The following is an 18290-nucleotide window of genomic DNA, read 5'->3' on the forward strand; positions in this document are numbered from 1 at the left end:
ATTTGTTTTGGGGGCTGTGGTACCACCCCCGGGCAGGCAGAGCGAAAACAAGCGACCCTGGGTACGGGAAGGGCACGGGTGGGGTGCCCAGGTGAGGTGTGAGGCCTCTCTGGATGGGCTGGGATTTCACAGAGAGTTCATTAAAGTTTTTAAATGTTGAGTTCTGCTGCTTTCTCTGCTTCCCCCTGGCCACAGCGTGGTGGCTCTGCTCTCTCATCCCTCTTTTCTGAGGACTTCCAAGCAATGAGGGCTTCGACACCTTGGGCAGAAACTTGTCTCTCCTAGGCACACCGTAGCTCTGTGAGGGCAGGGAATACCTCGGGAGGGACAAGTCTCTGCTGCAGGTGAGAGAAAAAGTGTCGAAACAAGCCTGACCCACCCTCAGAGCCCCCAAACCCCTCCTTTGGTGGAGGCAGGTGGTTGTAGCTTCCAGCACAGCCCGGCTGGATGCTGGTGTCGGATGTGCTGCTGACAGAGGGGATCTGTCACTGACCTTGGGGTCTGAGGACAATGCCAAGGGTGTGTGCCCAGCTGGGAAGGGTTTGTCCAGAACCTCCCTGGCTGGGAGGACCCCACACCAAGGCCAACCTCGGGTCCGGCACCCACCGGAGCACTGGGCGGTGGTGGGCACTGACCAGGCTCCCCAGGGCAGTGGGCACGGCCCCGAGGCTGCCAGAGCTCCAGGAGGGTTTGGACAACACTCTGAGGGACAGGGTAAGATTTTGGGGTGTCCCGTGCGGGACCAGGAGTCGGACCTGACGATCCCCGCGGGTCGTTCCCAACTCGGGATACTCTGTGATTCCACGGGTTCAGGCACCTCCACCCAACGGACGCGACCGGGTGCGCGCTGAGGCGCCCCGGGGACGGGGGAAGGTTCTGGAAGACCCCAGGTTAGAGCGGGCTGGGCGCATCCCTGCGCGGCGGGAGGTGTCCGTGCCCGGGGGATGGTGCGGGGTGACCGTCACGGCCCCCCGACCCCGGCCCGCTCCGCCAGCCTCGGTGACTCCGCGGCCGGTCCGAGGGTGCCGCCTCGGCCCCTCACAGCCCCTCACGGGCCGGCCCGGCCGCCCCCCCCCCGCGCCACGGCGGGCTCGGGGCTGCGTGAGGGGGGAGCGCGGGGGGCGGGCGGGCGCCGTGGAAATTTCCACTCCCTGCAGCGGCGGCGGCGGGCGCGGGGGGCGGGCGCTGGCCCCGGGCCCCGCGGGGGGAGGGCGGCGGGGTCCAGCCCGGGGGGTCCGGTGCCCGCAGCCGCCGCCGCCGCCCCCTCCCCGGGACGCGGGGCAGCCCCCGGGCCCCCCCCCGGGGGCCGGTCGGGCGGAGGCGGCGCTTGGCGCGGGTTGGGCCGAGCCTGCGCAGCGCCGGCGCCCTTTAAGCCGCGCCTGCCCGCCCGGGTGTCTGTGCAGGGACCGACCGCGCGGGAAGGAGCCCGGGGACGCGCCTTCCTCCTCCTCCTCTTCCCTCCTCCCTCTCCTCCTCCTCCTGCTGTCCGGCAGCGCCGCAGCCCCCTCCTCCCCGCCCTGTGCCCCCCGCGCCTCCCGCCGCCAGCGGCTCTGAGATGCCCCGCTATGAACTGGCTTTGATCCTGAAAGCCATGCAGAGGGTGAGTGGGGGAGAGGAGACGGGAGGCAGGGAGGGAGGCAGGTGGGACCTGGCAGACCCGCCGATGTCCCCCGGTGTCCCCGCGCTGTCCCCGCGTGGCCCGGCCGGCCCTGCCCGCCCTCCCCCGGCGCTGCCGCAGCGCTCGGCGGGCTCCCCATGTGTCCCTCCGTGCCCTCTTCCCCCCTTCCTCTTTTCCCCTTCCCTCCCCGCGCCCTTGCAGAGTTCGCCGAGTTGCTGCCCGAGAGCCGCAGTCCCCTTCCCCCCCCTTTCCCTCTGCTCCGCAGGTAAGGAGATCCCTGGCTCGGAGGCATGGATGCATTTCTCCTTCCTCACCCCCCCCCCCCGCCCGGTGCAGGTGAACTTGGCCCTTCCCGTGCCCCTCCACATCCATCGCCCTCCCTCTCCCTGCGCTTCTCCATCACCTGCCGCGGGCACCTCGCAGCACCCCCGGCCCCGGGTCCCCTCTCCTTCGGGAGGCCGTGGGTTGATCCCTGCAGCTCCCGGTGGCGGGTTCCACGCCGGGCAAGCAGCAGCCACAGGGATGGGTTTTTCCTCCTGCCGTTGCCGGCACCAGTTGAGCGGGGCCGATACGGCGCCGTATCGCCCGTGGCAGGGGCTCCTCGGTGTCGCCACCGACCGTTGGCGCTGGTTTTTGGCCGAGCGGTGATAAAACCGCGGTGGGAGCTCGGTTCAGATGCCCTCGCTGTTCTACAAGAGCTGAGTCAATGTGTGGTGGTGGTGGTGGTGGGGGAACTCGTGTGCATGTGTGTAAAAATAATAATAATAATAATAAAATAGGGACAGCTCCGCGTAGATGGGGGGGGGGGGGTATTTGGGAAATCAGAGGTGATGCTGGCCCTTCTCTAGTACCTTCTATAGCCTTTGTTTATCTGCTACTTTCCAGCTTAATGTGCAGTGCTGGTGTTGGAATGTAGCGCTTGTGTTAGGCTGGAACCCTCTGATCCAGCCCAGCGTGGAGACACAGTCTTGGATTTAACCTTCACTTGTAACACACACGTAGATTTGCCGTGGAGCAGCGGGAGCTAAACATCATCCCTGTGTTTCTCTGGGAGTTCTGGGAGCACGTCTGGATGTGCCGCATGCACTAGTACATTTCCATTCATTTTACATGGACCAGCCACATGTCAGCGTTGGCTTGGCTTTTTTTTTTTTTTTCCTTTCTTTTTTTTTTTTTTTTTTTTACCCCGTGGTTTAACTGCAGAAGCCGTAGTAGAAACATCTCACCTGAGTCCTCTAGTGGAGAAACCCAGCAGCAATTTAAAACGCGGGTGACATTGCTGCACCACCTCAGAGCAGCCTTCGCTCCGGGGGGGGGGGGAAAAAACCGCTGCTTTTTGGCTCGGTTGTCAACGTGTAATTTTCTTTTCCGTATTTTTCTTTTTTTTTTTCCCCCCCTCCCCATCGCTGGATGAGCCAGAGATGCTTTTAGAGCCGTGCCGTTCGTGTGGGAGATGCTTTAAGCTGTGCAGGCACTCGAAAACGCAGGGCAGAAAAGCGTAGCAAATCTGACATAATACCGAGGCAGGAATAAACTGACTTCTCTGAAAGGATGCCACGGAGTGCTCTCTGCTGGAAAGGACCTTGGGTTTCCAGGATCTGGGCACGGGGATGCAGGATGAGCTTTTAGCCGTAAGATGCTTCTAATGGGCATCGATGCACTCGGGATTTAACATCTGCAACCTTTGCCTCTTTGAAGTTTCACTCTCCAGCATGTTCTTTCCGGATAGATGCACCTTCAGGTGGTTGTTTTTTTGGTTTTTTTTTTAGCTCTGTGATATGTTAAAACCCTGAAGTTTGGGTTCAGGTGTGCTGTTTTTAACCTACCCTTGGTATAACTAGTGGAGTCTGTCTCTAGGTGCTGCTATTTTTGTGCTGTTGACAGCACACCAGATCTGGGTGATTTTTTTTTTTTTTGTGTTCTAGTACTTCGCTGCTCCTGCCTTTCTTGTGGCCTGAGAACACTTGGAAAAATGTTTCTCTGGTGGTTTTGTGCCACATGGTGCTGCTGAATCCTGACGGGGGGGTTGCTCTAAGGACCCCTGTGATCCTGACTGCAATACTGACTTAAATTAGTCAAAATGTGGGGCTAACAAAGCAGTCTGAAATAGTGGATTGACTACAGAGTTCCTTCCTGTAGAAGTTGGAGGGGTCACACACAATCCTGAATAATACATTGCTTTTTCACCCCTCCCTGGTGGAGCCCCTGGGCAGGTGTTCCCTGTCCTGCCCTGGCAGGGGCTGCGTGTCCTGGTGCCACTTTAGTCTGAGCGAGTGCTGACTCTCCTCCTGGTGTCTGTGATGTCCTTCCTCACCTGTGACAGCTCCGCTGCCTCCCCAAAAAACCAGCACACCTTTGCCACTTGGTTTTCTGGGCTTGCCCTTAACTTCTCTGAGCTCCCTGAGTGCAAACCTCAGCCTTCTGGTCCTTCCTGCCTCTTTCCCGTGGCAAATTTGGTGCTTCTCTGGGGTTTTCCCCACCCACAGCTGGTTTTTTTTTAATAGTTACCTTGGTATTCTCATAGATCTGGGCAGAATTAACCCCTCCAGTTCCTTTTTTGTTGCTTTAAGCCCTGGTGCTGGCCAGCACAACCCCTGATGTTCCTGTGTCTCCTTATGTCTTGACTCCTCAAAGCCTCTTTTACTTTCCTTTCGTGCCTTGAAAACACAACCCTTTGGGGCTGGTGGGGGACAAGGGGGGAAAATTTCAGTTTGCAGCTCTGTCACTGGTTGTCTGCATGTACTTTCCACAAACACTGCTGAACTTTATGCTGAACTCAGAGCTGAGCAGCCCTTCTCTGTCCTCGTTTGAGAGGTAACAGACTCGCAGTAGAAGCAACATGTTTGTAAATATTAGAACCTTTCATCCTCAGCCAGTGACTCTTAGGAAAACAATAATTAAAAAAAACCCTAAAAGCACCCCCAAAATAAATAAATAAACCTGGTACTCTGTGGTATTGCCGGATTTGAAGAGGAAGGGACTCGGTTTGTGTGTGTGTGTGAGGATCTGGAGGAGATGTTTTGGGAAAAGGAGGGTTTGAGGTCAATGAAGTGACAGGAACTTGGGGTGGAAATGGTGAATTTTAGCCACGTGTGTTGTTTTCTCCACTTGAATGTGCAAACAACAAACAATAAGGTGAGCTTGGGGAGCTTGAGGGCAGGTTTTTCTCCTGTTTCCTACTGTTCCCAGTCACGGAATCCCAGAATATGCCGAGCTGGAAGGGACCCCCAGGGATCATCGAGTCCTTCCAGGGATCATCAAGTCCTTGTGTGTTGTGTCTGCAAACAGCACTTTACCTGCCCCCAGGAGCCTGAGGCAGAGCAGTGGTGGGGAAGACAGCTGTTCATCGCCTGAACTTTCCTGTTCATCCCTAAAGATTAGTTTCCAGTTATTCCTAATTTTCTCCCAGCAGTTGTCTTTGGCAGAGCAGGACCTGGAGCAGGGCAGGGCAGTGACCTGCTGGTGAATGAGCAGGAGCTGTGGCTTGCTGGAGAGAGCAGAGCTCTTCAGGGAGGCTTCCCCTCCCTGCTGGAACTCCCTGGAGAGTCCAGGGAAGGAAGTGAGGGGGGAAAAGGGAAGGAAGGAGGAGCTGGAAATGGCTCCCCTGGTGCTCTGGTGCCGTTTTGCCGAGTGACCTCAGGGTGGCAACGCCAGACCCTGCCCGGGAATTGGGCACCCTGGGACCTCAGGACAGGCACAGCACGGGGGGTGTTCCCATCTCTGCCAAGCTGGGAATCCCAGAATCCCAGTTTAGGTTGGAAAAGCTCTCCAAGATGATGAAGTCCAACCTTTGATGACCACCTTGTCAACCAGACCAGAGCACAGGGTCACTCATCTTCAAATCAGCTTTGGAACTGGAACTGAGCTGAATGGACAGTTTTGCAAATAATTCCTATTTCAGAGCATTTCACTAAAAAGGAGGAAGCTTATCAATATTTTATTAGCACTGTTGTATCTATGTATTATATCACTTCACCTGTAGCAAAGGATAAAAGCACAATATAGTATATAGTCTAAAACCGAATTAAATTACCTCGTTTCAGCAAATACCTGGACTAGGAGACACATCCACCCACCTCTGCAATCCCAGGATGGTTTGGGTTGGAAGGGATCTTAAAGCCCATCTCATTCCACCCCCTGCCATGGAACCACTAGCCCAGGTTGCTCCAAACCCAGTCCAGCTTGGCCTTGGATGCCTCCAAATAACCTAAATTAATAACAATCCTGCCCTGAATGTGGGCTCTCATTTTCACAGGCCTGTCCACACAACAGAACTCGCCTTCAGCGTGTTTGTTGCCTTTGGAGTGGGTTGCCATGTCTCAGAAATTCCCTACCTGGAGATTGGCAGCTATTTCAGGAAAACCAAAGGAACTGGGCAGTGGTGTTGCTTGACATCTTGACTATTAAACTTAATTGCTGTGTGGGCAGCAGCAGCAGTTGGGCTTTTGATGTCTTAGTTGCCAGGAGGGAGGGGGGAGAAGGAAGCAGGAAGATACTGGTTTTATTTTCTTTCCTTTCTGGTGAACCCACCTGTTGTTAGAGTAGAATTTTACCACCCCCCCCTTCCCCACTGAGCAGGTTAAAATTACACTAAAGTTTCCCTCTAATTCCACTGACATTTTTAGAAGGCTCTTCACTGACAGGGAAGGATCCAGTGGTGCTGGAAGGAAGACCAAAGACTTGAGACTAAAAGACAAGCTTGGAAAACAAGATGATGTGGTGCTGACGCTCCTGGAGGAGGCAGCTTTTTGGTGTCTGCCTTCAGCATTCCATAGGAATAACTGGATTTGGGGTGGTGTGATGCAGACAGTGTTTGGGAACGATCCCCTCCTGCCCCATGTTTGCCATTTTCAGTCTCAAAAAAGGACCATGTTCAAGCCTGGGGTTTTTGCCAGGTGTGGGAGATGTGCCTGCTTTGGGCACGGCAGGAGCTGGGGGATTATTCTAAGCCTGGTTTAAGTTTAAACCTGGTTTAAGTTTGTGGCAGAGACTTGCTATGGATGTGAGTTTGGAAAGTTGGCCTGGGTGAGTTTATGGCCAGGATAAGGGACTCAGAAGCCTCCTGGTTTGCAGACTGCAGTGTGAGGGTGTCAAACAGCATTTCTTGTTCCCCACCCTGAGTGCTGAGGCAGGATTTTGGGCAGGCCCGTGGTGGATCTGGCAGGATTCCATGGGAATATATAGTCCCTTTCCAGGGGGCAGGAATGGTGGGATTTAGGATACAACCTCTCTTTACCCCTGTTCCCTCAGCAATGAGCTTTTCCTCTTGGTTGTGTTTCCTCCCTGCTGTGGTCACTGTGTCTGTGTGTTCCTGTGCATTTGCTGTGTGTGTGAACAGGGAGATGCTCAGAAACTTCAGACTGTCTGTCCTTTAACTCTTGAAAAAGCAGAGTTGTGCTAAAATACCATTACTGCTCTCCCCTGTTGTAAAACCTCTCAGAAGTGACTGACTCCTTTAAAAAAAAAATGCCTACTACATCACTGAGAGTAAGCTGTTAATTCAGCTTATGTGTGTGTGTGTTTTTTCTAATCTTTCAAACCTATTGTGTAGTGATGGAAGTTCTTGCTCTCTTTACCCATCCTGATTTCCCCAGTTCCCTTGTTCCAGAGCTGTAACACTGGCAATTTCCACCCCAAAATTGCTTTGGTGGCAGTTGTTGATTATTGATTATCTTGCTTTTTTAATCTCTGCCCAGAGGAGCTGTGGCTGCCCCTGAATCCCTGGAAGTGTCCAAGACCAGGTTGGAGCAACCTGGGCTGGTGGAAGGTGTCCCTGCCCATGGCAGGGGCTGGAATGGGATGAGCTTTAAGGTCCCTTCCATCCCAAAATATTCTCCAGTGTCCATCCTGTGGATGAGCTGATAAGAAGGTGAAAGGGAGGGGAAATAAAAGCAAGGGGAGAGATGCAAAGTGTAATTAATTCTGCAGATACAGACCAGGAAAGATGGGAAGTAAATGTGTGCAAGGTGCAGGTGAAGGACTTGTACTGGGGGAGCTCCAGTGCAAATATTGGTGCCAGAAATGAAATCCTGAAGAAAAACTAATCACCCTGGGGAGGAGAAGGGCAGCAAAGGAGTAGATGGTGTAAAGGAAGGGGCAGGAACTGCATAGGAACTTTTTTTCTGCTATTTTTTTTAATCGTAGTTTGTCCATTTCCAAGCCAGTCCTTGTGTCCAGTGATGCAAATATCTAAGGAATGATAGTTAAAAATCAAGGTACACATGGAGGGGAATGTGTGCAGTGGAGTTGATGTGTTTGAGACCTTTAGAGAAATAAATCAGTGTTTGGTGGCTTTTAATACAGATAATGACAAAGCCTGATGTAGAATAGCACTAATGGTTTTATAGCCAACATAACTTCATTTAACCCTTGTTTTGCTGCCTTAAGATCCCCAGAAGGATCAGAAGTGTTGCAAGAGGAAGCTTGGAGGGCCCTCAAACTTCAGTTCTGGGAGTATGAGTTCCCCCTGAACTTCTGTCTCGCCTTCCAATAAAACTTGTGATGCTTGATAGTCTTGGAAAGGTTGTGGGCAGCCATAAATGTGGGGGAACTCATAAATGTGAGGGGAACTTGGGGAAGTCCTAAATCAGCTTGATCAGCCTGGTTGTATTTTTTCATTCCTCTAGGAAGAATTCCTTCCTAGGATTTACCCAATGGCAGTGTCACCACTTCTTCTCATTCCCCAGGTCAATTCTGAAGCCGAAATTCTCTTCAAATGGGGTAAAATCCCATTTTTTTTTTTGCTAGGGTTGTGGCAGTTACTGCTGAATTGTGATAACCACCAGCTGAGTCCCAGCTTTGAGCTGCAGTCTGACTGAAATCACAGCTCTGAGCTGAAGTGAAGGGGCACCTTCAGTAGTGGCAGAGATTTTCCAGCACTTCCTGATATGTGCTTTTAATCAGGTGACTATTAGAGGTTTGTCCTCTCCATCCAGAGAACCAAAGTGGTCCCAAATCCACTACAAAAATCGAACACTTGTATGTTGGGCTTGTTTTCCTCACTCTCTTGCTGTTTCCTCTTGTGCCCAGGTAATTCAGCAGATGAATTCCTGTTTGTGGCAGGGACAGTGTTTGTGTCCATGAGCTCCAGGAGGAGGAACTGGAGTCTTTGGGCTCAGTGTCCCTCTGCACCTCCCAGCTGAGTGTGCCCTGACCTGCTGACCTGGCAGGGAAAACCCTGCATGACGCTGCCTTGAGCCCAGAATCTTCTGGTTTTTTGCCATCCCCTGGAAGAGAAACCCCTTCCCACATCCTTTAAAATGACTTGCTTGCCCTTTTGTGCCCTTAATTCCTGTTGGCCACATGCCTGCTGGGTTCCCTCTGCCCTCTTTTCCTCTCAGTCCCTGGGTGGAAGGACCAGCTTAAGCTGCTGAGAAGTTTTAAGACCTGAGTAAGATCCTACCTTGTGTCTAGGTAGGCATGGAGAAGACAGTTCTTCTTTCTGGTACCTCTACATTTTAACAAATAAAAAGGCACTTCCTACCTCCTTTCTTCTGTCCCCAACTTACCCCCCTTCCCCTTCTGGTGTTTGGAGTTTTGGGAGGAGCAGTAGAAGCAAAGGAGTCTGTCAGTCCTGTCAGAGTGCTGGGGGCTGACTCAAGGCCAAGGAAACCATCCCAGTGGGAATGCCCCATGCAGTGGGCTGGAGTGGTTTGGGAGCACTGCTGGTGTTGTAGGGTTTGGAGAACAATCCCTCTCTCTCCTGTTTTGCAGCTCAGCAGAACTGTGGCTTCTCTTGTGTTTGTGGAGTGTTGAAGCATCTTTCTCCTGCCTTCTCTCCCCTCCTTGATTTGGGACACTAAATAGGTGTCTGAGCTTGGACTAGGTGGCAAAATGGTTAAAAACAACCCCAAAATGACAACTAAATTGATGCCCTGCTCTCTCAGTGCCAGGGCCCTTCAGCCTCCGTTGGCCTCACATCGCTCCGGCTGCTCCTTCTGCCATTGTCCCCTGTCCATGACATTCCTGACTGGCAGATGCAGGGCAGTTCTCTGCTTCCTTTGCTCTGGGGTTCCTTACTTCTCTCCTGTCTCCCTCAGCAGTTCTCTAGAAAAGAATGGAGAAGAATTGATGGTGGGAAAAGCTGCTTTTTTTGGGGGGGCTGCACTGAGATGGAGCCCAGAACTGGAGCGATCGCTGAACCCCCCCAGGCAACACCAAGTTCCTGAGGTGTTTGTAACAACTCCTCTGGCTTGAACCTTGCCCCTCAGGTTGGACTGGGATGGCAGTGGGGGTTTAGGACTGGGATGGCACTGGGGGTTTAGGACTGGGATGGCACTGGGGGTTTCTGCAGTTGTCTCTGTGTCCTCCAAGGCCACAGCAGTGTTGGGGGGGGTGAGGATGCAGAGCAGTGTCACGGGCAGGTTCATCAGCTCCAGGTGACTTGTGAATGTGCTCCTCTCCTCCCTCACCCTGTTGAGCTGCTGGAAATGCCCCTCCAGACCTTCCCCTGGGTTATTAATTAGACGTGAGAGCTCAACCTCTGCCTCTGAGCTCTCCTACTTCCCAGGACGTCCCCTGTGTGTCCCAGGTGGGATTCCTGCCCCAGCTCCTGCTTTCCAAGGGAAAGTCCTCAAACTGCTGCCCTGGATGTTGAGGGGGTTGTTTTGCAGCTGCCAAGGATGGTCCCTTCTCTCTCAAGGGCATGGACTACATAAGTTGTTATGGATCACTTACTCCAGCAAGAGCTTTTGTGCTCCTTTTTTTTTTTTTTCTGTTCTAGAGCTTTTTCCTCTTTTTTTTTTTTTTTTTATTTTTCCTCAGATTTATTTTTTTTCAGACAGCCCCGTGGACAGGTAGGAATTCCCTCCTGTGTCCACGGCAGTGTGAGGAGTCCAGACAACACACTCCAGGGGGTTGGATGTTGTACAGACCCCACTCAAGGCATGAGACTTCTATTATTTATTCATTTTTCTGGGAGAGAGAATTAATATTTTCCCTGCAGGTATTGAGCCTGATAATCTGGACATGTTTCTTCCAAGCAAGAGAGTTGTTCAGTAGGAAAAATGCTCCAGGTAGGAGTTGAAATGCTCCAGGTAGGAGTTGAAATACTCGTCATTGAAGAAGGTGGAGAGGGAAAATGTTGTTTCCAGGAGAACTATTTTGAAGTCTGTGAACACAATTAAATATTGAATTTGCTCAGTGATAGCTCTGGGTGCTGCTGTGTGATACCTGGGCTTTTGCATCCTCCAGTTAACCCTGAAAACACTGGGATTGATGAAGAAAAAAAGGAAGAACTGAGGAACTTCCCATCTAACGAGAAGACAGCTGAGCTGAGAACAAATAGTTGCTTTAGGGCTGGAGCAGTTTGATCCTGGCATGTTTTAAACCCCTGTTTTATTAGAAAAGCACTGTGGAGAAAGTTTTCTTTTGAAACAATCCTACAAATTCTCTTCAAAATCCCACCCTGGGTCTGCTTCACATTATCTGATGCCTCTCCAGGGAATTGCTTGGGAGTTGTTTTTTGGGTTTTTTTTTGCCTTAAAGAAGAGGAGAAACATGTGAATTGTTTCCCCAGAGCTGCAGCCTCTATCTCCAGACGAGAGGGAAGCACATTGTTTTGTGCCTTTGATATGATCCAGCCAGAAAACAGCCTTAGGGGGGAAAAAAAAAAAACTTCCCAGTCCTTGGCAGCAGAGCTGTCTTTCTGTCTCTCTCTCTTTTTTTTTTTTTTTTTATTTTCCCTGTCAGTGCCACAATGTTCAGTGTTCTAATAACTCCAGATTAAACTCACATGGGGCATCTCCAAAGTCCTTTGTAAGACTCGAGGTCAAAACTTGCTGAAAGTTCAGAGGGACGAGTCTCATTTTCCTAATGAACACCAAAAAAAAAAAGAAAAAAAGTTCCAGGGTTATTTTGGAATTAGGTCTAAGAAACTGGTACAAGAAGCTACTTCAGGGCTGTAATTTCGTGGCAGTGCAGCCAATTTGTAGTGGCTGCTGAAAAACTTTCCACCTTTCTGGGCTGAACCCTGCGAAATTCAGGTCACCAGGGTGATGGGGGAGGTCTCTGTGGTCTCCATCGGTGGCCTGGCTGTTCCTGCCCGTGGAAAAGGCTCCAGAAGTTCACAGGTTGTTTCTTTTGGTTAGGCCTGAGCCTTTTGAAGTGTCTTTAATTGAGGGATGTCACAATTTATTGGAGGGCAGCAGCATCTCATACCAACACACTTGGAGTCTCAGAATTCCAGGATGGTTTGGGTTGGGAAGGGCCTTGAAGATCATCTCATTCCACCTCCTGCCACGGGCAGGGACACCTTCCACCAGCCCAGGTTGCTCCAAGCCCCGTCCAACCTGGCCTTGGACACTCCAGGGATGGGGCAGCACATCTTGTATCAAGTAAAATGAATTTTAGCAATTATATTTGTGATTTCTTCAATATTCCTGTGCGAGGTGCTTTTGGGATGTCACTGCTGAACCCGCAGGGAAGGTGGTGGGAGGTGAACTCAACTTCAAGTCGAACGTTTCTCAGTAATGGGGCAGGACAACAGAAGAGGGAAAACACCAATTATTACTATTTCTTTATCTTGCTGTTCTTCCCGTTTTCTCTGTTGTAGTTTTTATCCTGTCTGGGTAAAATCTCTTCTTCCCCTTCCCTTAAATATTTATAGTTTTGGTCTAAACATAAGGTAATTGAGAATTTAGCTGAATATAGTAGAAGACACAACACTGTTCAAGTGCTTAAAGCCAAGAATAGGCCATCAGGCTCGTGTCTGGTTGCGTCATCTGACGTGGAGTGTTTATAATTTTGGGTTGCATTAAGCTAATAGAGCATTTAACTACTACTGGATTTGCAGATGGGGATAACTGGGAATTCTTCTATGGAACAATTCAAAATACATCTGTGGCTTGAGGCTTATGAGAAATGATAAATTTAACTCACTGCTGTGACCAGTCCTTTTTGTGCCACATCTCCATGTTCTCTCATTATTGGCTGTGACTCCAAGAATATCCCTATTCCTAGGGGTTTGTGGTGGAGACCCTTATTATATTTTTATTATCTATATTTTCATTATATATTCCTATTATGTATTTTTATTAAATATGTTATCTGGTTTAGTATATATTTTATTATATTAAAATATTATTACAATATATCAAAATTATTATATTACAATATATCAAACATTTTATCTATTTTAGTATATATTTTGTTATATATATTTAATATATTGTTATATATTTTATTATATATTATATATTTTCATTAAATATTTTATTAAATATTTTTGAAGTATATATTTTGAAAGCATATATTTTATTATTATATATATTTTTTTGATTCTGGACTCCTCTTGAAAACCAGCCAGATCATACAAATAACACGATTGTGAATCTCTCCTTGAGGTTGAAATTGTGGGTTTTTTGGAATCTACTTTTAAAATACATGAGAAATGGCCAGTTTTCCATCAGCACCATCTATGCCTTCAACACAAAGGGGCAAAGGGTGTGTTTTCAACCTTAACTCTCTTGGAATTTGCAGTGGTTTTATTTACTCTTCAAACACAAGGAATATGTTACGGGGATGCTAAACAAGAAACCAGCCAAATATTAGAATCTGTTATCTGGCTGTTTGTATTAATCATTAATTAATAGGGACATTCAGCCCAGTGCCAGAGCAATCCTGCCAATGAAGTGGAAGGGGGAACACCTGGAGACTTGTGACACTGGTAGATCTTGTGGTCAGGAATGATATCCAGGGATTTGGGGTTTTTTTTGTGTGTACATTATAATTACCAATGGGTGGGAAAGAGGACTGGACTCAGACCCTGTTCCTTGTTCTCTGGAATAATCTTCACTCCTCGAGGTTTGTTGTTCTGATCTTTAGGCTAAGCCTGATCTTTGCTTTGGTCTCCCTTTCCATTCCTCTGCCTGGTGTAGGAAATGGAAGGATCCCATGGCCAACACTCCCCAAACCCATCCAAAGGATTTGGGTTGGGAAATGATGCCCTGGCCCAGGTTGCCCAGAGAAGCTGTGGCTGCCCCTTGACCCCTGGAAGTGTCCAAGGCCAGGTTGGAGCAACCTGGGTTGGTGGAAGGTGTTGGGTTGGAACTGGATGGGCTTTAAGATCCCTTCCAACCCAACCCATTCCATTATTCCATGATACCTCCCAAGGTATAAACAGGAGAGCAGAGCATCCCATCTCCAGGACAGAGGTCAGAGCCTTCACTGTCCTTCGGTGCCCTTTCCTGTCCCAACTCTTCCAGCTCTGCCAGCAAGTCTTTATTATCAGTTCTAAAACAAGGAATTTTGTTCCCTGACATTCTTTGGGATAATGTCAGGTGGGATAATGTCAGGTGGGATTCGGGAGACAAGGGGATGCCTTGTCTCCATACCTTCTCCCTGGGATGGCGGTGAACCTCTCCGTGGCTGGATGCAAATGGATGCTGGGAGCATCCAGCTGCTACCAAAATCCATCCAGTGTTCCCTCCTGTGTCTGGGGTGCTCCCAAAAAATCCAAAGTCACAATTCCAACAGAACTACCTGAAGTGGGACGTCAGGCAGAGTTTTGCTTCTGCCACTTGCTTGAACAGGACTTTCTCTTCCCTTGGATCCCATGGGATATGTAGGAAGAAGTTTCCAAGTGAAATGTAACTCTGTGATTATGTGTACCCCAAAACTCACGTGAAACCTGTGGAATAACCTCGATTCTCCAGATGATTTTAAATTTCTGTTGTTTTTTGACCGTTTTGTGACTTCACTTTGATTTTTTTATTTGGTGGTTTTGTTTTTTCTTTAGCTCTAGCAGCCACTGCATGCATGTGGTGCCAGGATCTTGTCAGGATTTGTGGGATGCAGTGCTAGAGCCATGCAGGGAATGACTGGCTCCGTAGAGGTTGTTATTTGTTGGGTTTATTTCCATTTCATTTTCCTAAGATTGCTTGAAAGAGGAAGACCTGTTTAGTGGCTTGAGAATTAGACTTGTGAGACACTGAAGTAACACGAAATAAGATGTATTTGTGTTCCTTGCCTCGCTCTGGGGAATTTGGGCCCTTCAATCCCCCCGAATTGCTGCGTCTCCGAAGGTACTCGTGACCCCCGAAGCTGCCCTGCGAAAGGCTTTGCTGCTTGGTTCTGCCAATATTGAATGATGTCTGTTATGGAATTGCATAAATACGGCAGGAATTATAAAGGGGGAAAAATCTGTGGTGTTCGGTCATTGTTTTACTACACTTCAAATTTTTTCTCATTACTTCATGAAATTCCTCTCTAATTCAATCTTTGTCTTTTGTCTTTGCTGCCTTGCAGGGTTGGTACAGTAGGCCTCACTAAACTTAGCTGCAACTAAGAATTTCTCCTACATCAACTGAGTTAAGGCTGATGCTCTTGTGGAATGTGGATTAAAAGTGCGTGCTAAGTTCCAAATTCCCAGTTGAGAAGCGGAGAAAGTAAATGTACCACTGCCACCAGCATCAGGACAGCAAACCAAGGGACAAAGAATTTGAGCCGCGGTGTTGCTCTTTGTTAACTGGCTCACGTGGTGCTTAAGAGACGTTGGCTGGGGGGCGAGAAGTGGACGCCAGCCGGTTACAAACATGAGGGCCGCCCTGGAGACGGCAGACATTGCCATTGTGGCCCTGTACTTCGTGCTGGTCATGTGCATAGGTTTCTTTGCCATGTGGAAGTACAATCGGAGCACCGTGAGCGGCTACTTTTTGGCAGGGCGTTCTATGACCTGGGTAGCGATCGGTGCCTCTTTGTTTGTGAGCAATATTGGAAGTGAACATTTCATTGGGCTCGCAGGATCCGGAGCGGCGAGCGGATTTGCCGTGGGCGCGTGGGAGTTCAACGCCTTAATGCTTTTGCAGCTTTTGGGATGGGTCTTCGTCCCCGTCTACATCCGGTCGGGAGTGTACACCATGCCCGAATACTTGTCCAAGCGTTTCGGAGGGCATAGGATTCAAATCTATTTTGCAGCGTTGTCTCTAATTCTTTATATCTTCACCAAACTCTCGGTTGACTTGTATTCGGGGGCGCTTTTTATCCAAGAGTCGCTAGGTTGGAACCTCTATCTGTCGGTTATCCTGCTTATCGGAATGACGGCGCTCTTGACTGTGACCGGAGGGCTGGTGGCCGTCATCTACACAGACACCCTTCAGGCCCTGCTTATGATTATCGGTGCCCTCACGCTCATGATCATAAGCATCACGGAGGTCGGTGGGTTTGAAGAAGTTAAGAGGAGGTACATGTTGGCGGCGCCGAACATCACGTCCATCCTGTTAACCTACAACATTTCCAACACCAACTCCTGCAACGTTGACCCCAAGCCCGACGCTCTTAAAATGTTGCGCGAGCCGACGGACGAAGACATCCCCTGGCCCGGATTCCTGCTGGGACAGACCCCGGCTTCCGTCTGGTACTGGTGTGCCGACCAAGTCATAGTCCAGAGAGTCTTAGCCGCGAAAAACATCGCTCATGCCAAAGGCTCCACCCTGATGGCGGGTTTCCTGAAGCTGCTGCCCATGTTCATCATCGTCGTCCCGGGCATGATCTCCCGGATCCTGTTCGCGGATGACATCGCCTGCATCAATCCCGAGCACTGCTTCCAGGTCTGCGGGAGCAGGGCCGGCTGCTCCAACATCGCCTACCCGCGGCTGGTGATGAAGCTGGTGCCGGTGGGGCTGCGGGGCCTCATGATGGCCGTGATGATCGCCGCGCTCATGAGCGACCTGGACTCCATCTTCAACAGCGCCAGCACCATCTTCACGCTCGACGTCTACAAGCTCATCCGGAAGAGCGCGACGTCCCGGGAGCTCATGATCGTCGGGAGGGTCTTCGTGGCGTTCATGGTGGTGATCAGCATCGCCTGGGTGCCCATCATCGTGGAGATGCAAGGCGGGCAGATGTACCTGTACATCCAGGAGGTCGCGGACTACCTGACCCCGCCGGTGGCCGCCCTGTTCCTCATGGGGATCTTTTGGAAGCGCTGCAACGAGCAGGGGGCCTTCTACGGCGGCATGGCCGGGTTCGTGCTCGGCGCCGTCCGGTTGATACTGGCGTTTATTTACCGCGCTCCGGAGTGCGACCAGCCGGACACGAGGCCGGGCTTCATCAAAAACATCCATTACATGTACGTGGCCACGGCTCTGTTCTGGATCACCGGGATCGTGACCTTCGTGGTCAGTCTCCTGACCCCTCCGCCCACGAAGGAGCAGGTCCGGACCACCACCTTCTGGGCCTTGAAGAACAGGAGCGTCAAGGAGACGGCGGCCAAGGGGGAGCTCTACAAGGCGCAGGAGAAGAGCATCCTCAAGTGCAACGAGAACGCCAACCACATCATTCCCAACGGCAAATCCGAGGAGAACCTGAAAAACCTCAAGCCGGAGGACATCAACCTCCTGGTGACCTGCAGAGACGACAGCAACCCGGTGATCTCGGTGAGCCACTCCGAAGTCGAGACGCCGGTGGATTGTTACTCCAACGGCCAGGCGGCTCTGATGGGCGAGAAGAAGCACGAGGAGGAGACTGAGGACCCAGAGAGACATTTGAAATTCATAGATTGGTTCTGTGGCTTTAAAAGTAAAACCATGACCAAGAGAGCTGTTCGGGAGGTCGAGGAAGAGACTGTTTGTTTACAAATGCTGGAAGAGACTCCAAAAGTTAAACTATTACTAAATACTGGACTGGTCTGTGTGTGTTCGCTTGGAATATTCATGTTTGTCTACTTCTCTTTGTGAGTGAATAGTGAACTTTTAAGGGTATGGCTGAACATACAGAAGTTGATACAGGTCTCTGGAGATTGGTTTTGTTTTTTTTCCTTTTTTGTTTTTTTGAATTTCAAACAACATAACCACAACCCAGGCATTGTTTACGCTATAATTGTAAGATCAACTCAGCTTTAGCCTATTTCCAGACCATTTGAGACGTGTTGTCCTCTCTCTGCTCAAAGCAGAACCTGTCCTGTGGTGGCTTTTTTCCTTTTTTCCCTTGTGTGGTTTTTTTTTGTTTTGTTTTGTTTTGGTTTTTTTTTCTTGTTCCATTTGCAGTACTAACCTTTTGTTTTTACGTGTATAAATATACCAAAGGCAGGCAGGTGGCTGTGTTTGAAGTCAGGCAGTTCCAGCTCAGTCAGCATTAAGATAACGAGTAATCATTTACCAGTGTGGAAAATCTAAATGATCAAAGCTGTGTCAAAAGGTTTTTAAATGTAGAGCTGCGATGCACATCCTGTAAAATAACTGTATTCCCTTGGCCAACTTAGCACTTCTTAATTTTGCTCACTGCTTTCACTTGTTTTTATTTTATTTTTTTTTAATTCAATTTCTCTTATAGCAACAACAGGGAGTTATTTTGTCTCATTTTATAGCACTTAAAACATGATAGTTGTTAGTAGCTTTCTGTTTTTATTTTTTTCTTTGTAAGAGAAGTTTTGTCTTTTGATTTATTTTTTTTTTAATCCACTGTAAATTCCAGTAGTGAAAAATCGCTGTATTTGAAGGGGGAAAAAAAAAAAAGAGGGGAAAAAAAGAAACAACAAACCAAAATTAAAAAAAAAAGCCTGGACATGACAAACTGTCACTGGAAGAGAAGGAAAAAGAAATAATCTTTATTTGGGTTTTGTATTCAGCAGGGTGGGAAGGGATCTCTGGAGATCATCCAGTCCATCCCCCTGCCAAGGCAGGTGGCACGGGAACGTGTCCAGGTGGGTTTGGAATGTCTCCAGAGGGAGAAACTC

General features: G+C 49.7%; 2 protein-coding genes across 4 annotated transcripts in view; both read left to right on the forward strand.

Annotated features, from left to right (window-relative positions):
• The window catches only part of MRPS6 (mitochondrial ribosomal protein S6), a 61237-nt gene that overhangs the window by 12717 nt on the left and 30230 nt on the right, over positions 1-18290 (forward strand). Inside the window, exon 1 of one of the 2 annotated variants that reach the window (XM_032680178.1) lies at positions 1340-1600. The exons of the other annotated variant lie outside the window; for it this stretch is intronic. Within the exon in view, the coding sequence (XP_032536069.1) occupies positions 1556-1600 (45 nt within the window). The 5' untranslated portion in view covers positions 1340-1555. Of the gene's footprint in view, positions 1-1339; positions 1601-18290 lie in introns of those variants that run through there. 2 annotated transcript variants of the gene reach the window in all.
• On the forward strand, positions 649-18056 carry SLC5A3 (solute carrier family 5 member 3). 2 transcript variants are annotated; one of them, XM_032680110.1, is made up of 2 exons: positions 649-890; positions 14864-18050. In XM_032680110.1, exon 2 carries the CDS (start codon positions 15151-15153, stop codon positions 17290-17292), a length of 2142 nt encoding a protein of 713 aa, XP_032536001.1. In that variant the 5' UTR covers positions 649-890; positions 14864-15150; the 3' UTR covers positions 17293-18050. The 2 variants fall into 2 exon arrangements, with proteins under 2 accessions (XP_032536001.1, XP_032536000.1); XM_032680109.1 differs by lacking the exon at positions 649-890 and adding an exon at positions 1487-1600 and having other exon boundaries at positions 14864-18056.

Source organism: Chiroxiphia lanceolata, chromosome 2 (assembly GCF_009829145.1).
Source record: "Chiroxiphia lanceolata isolate bChiLan1 chromosome 2, bChiLan1.pri, whole genome shotgun sequence".
Classification (NCBI taxonomy): domain Eukaryota; kingdom Metazoa; phylum Chordata; class Aves; order Passeriformes; family Pipridae; genus Chiroxiphia; species Chiroxiphia lanceolata.

What these genes read in the sequence shown, in the direction of transcription:
- SLC5A3 (XM_032680110.1), top strand. Translation starts at nt 15,151, where the DNA reads ATGAGGGCCGCCCTGGAGACGGCAGACATTGCCATTGTGGCCCTGTAC.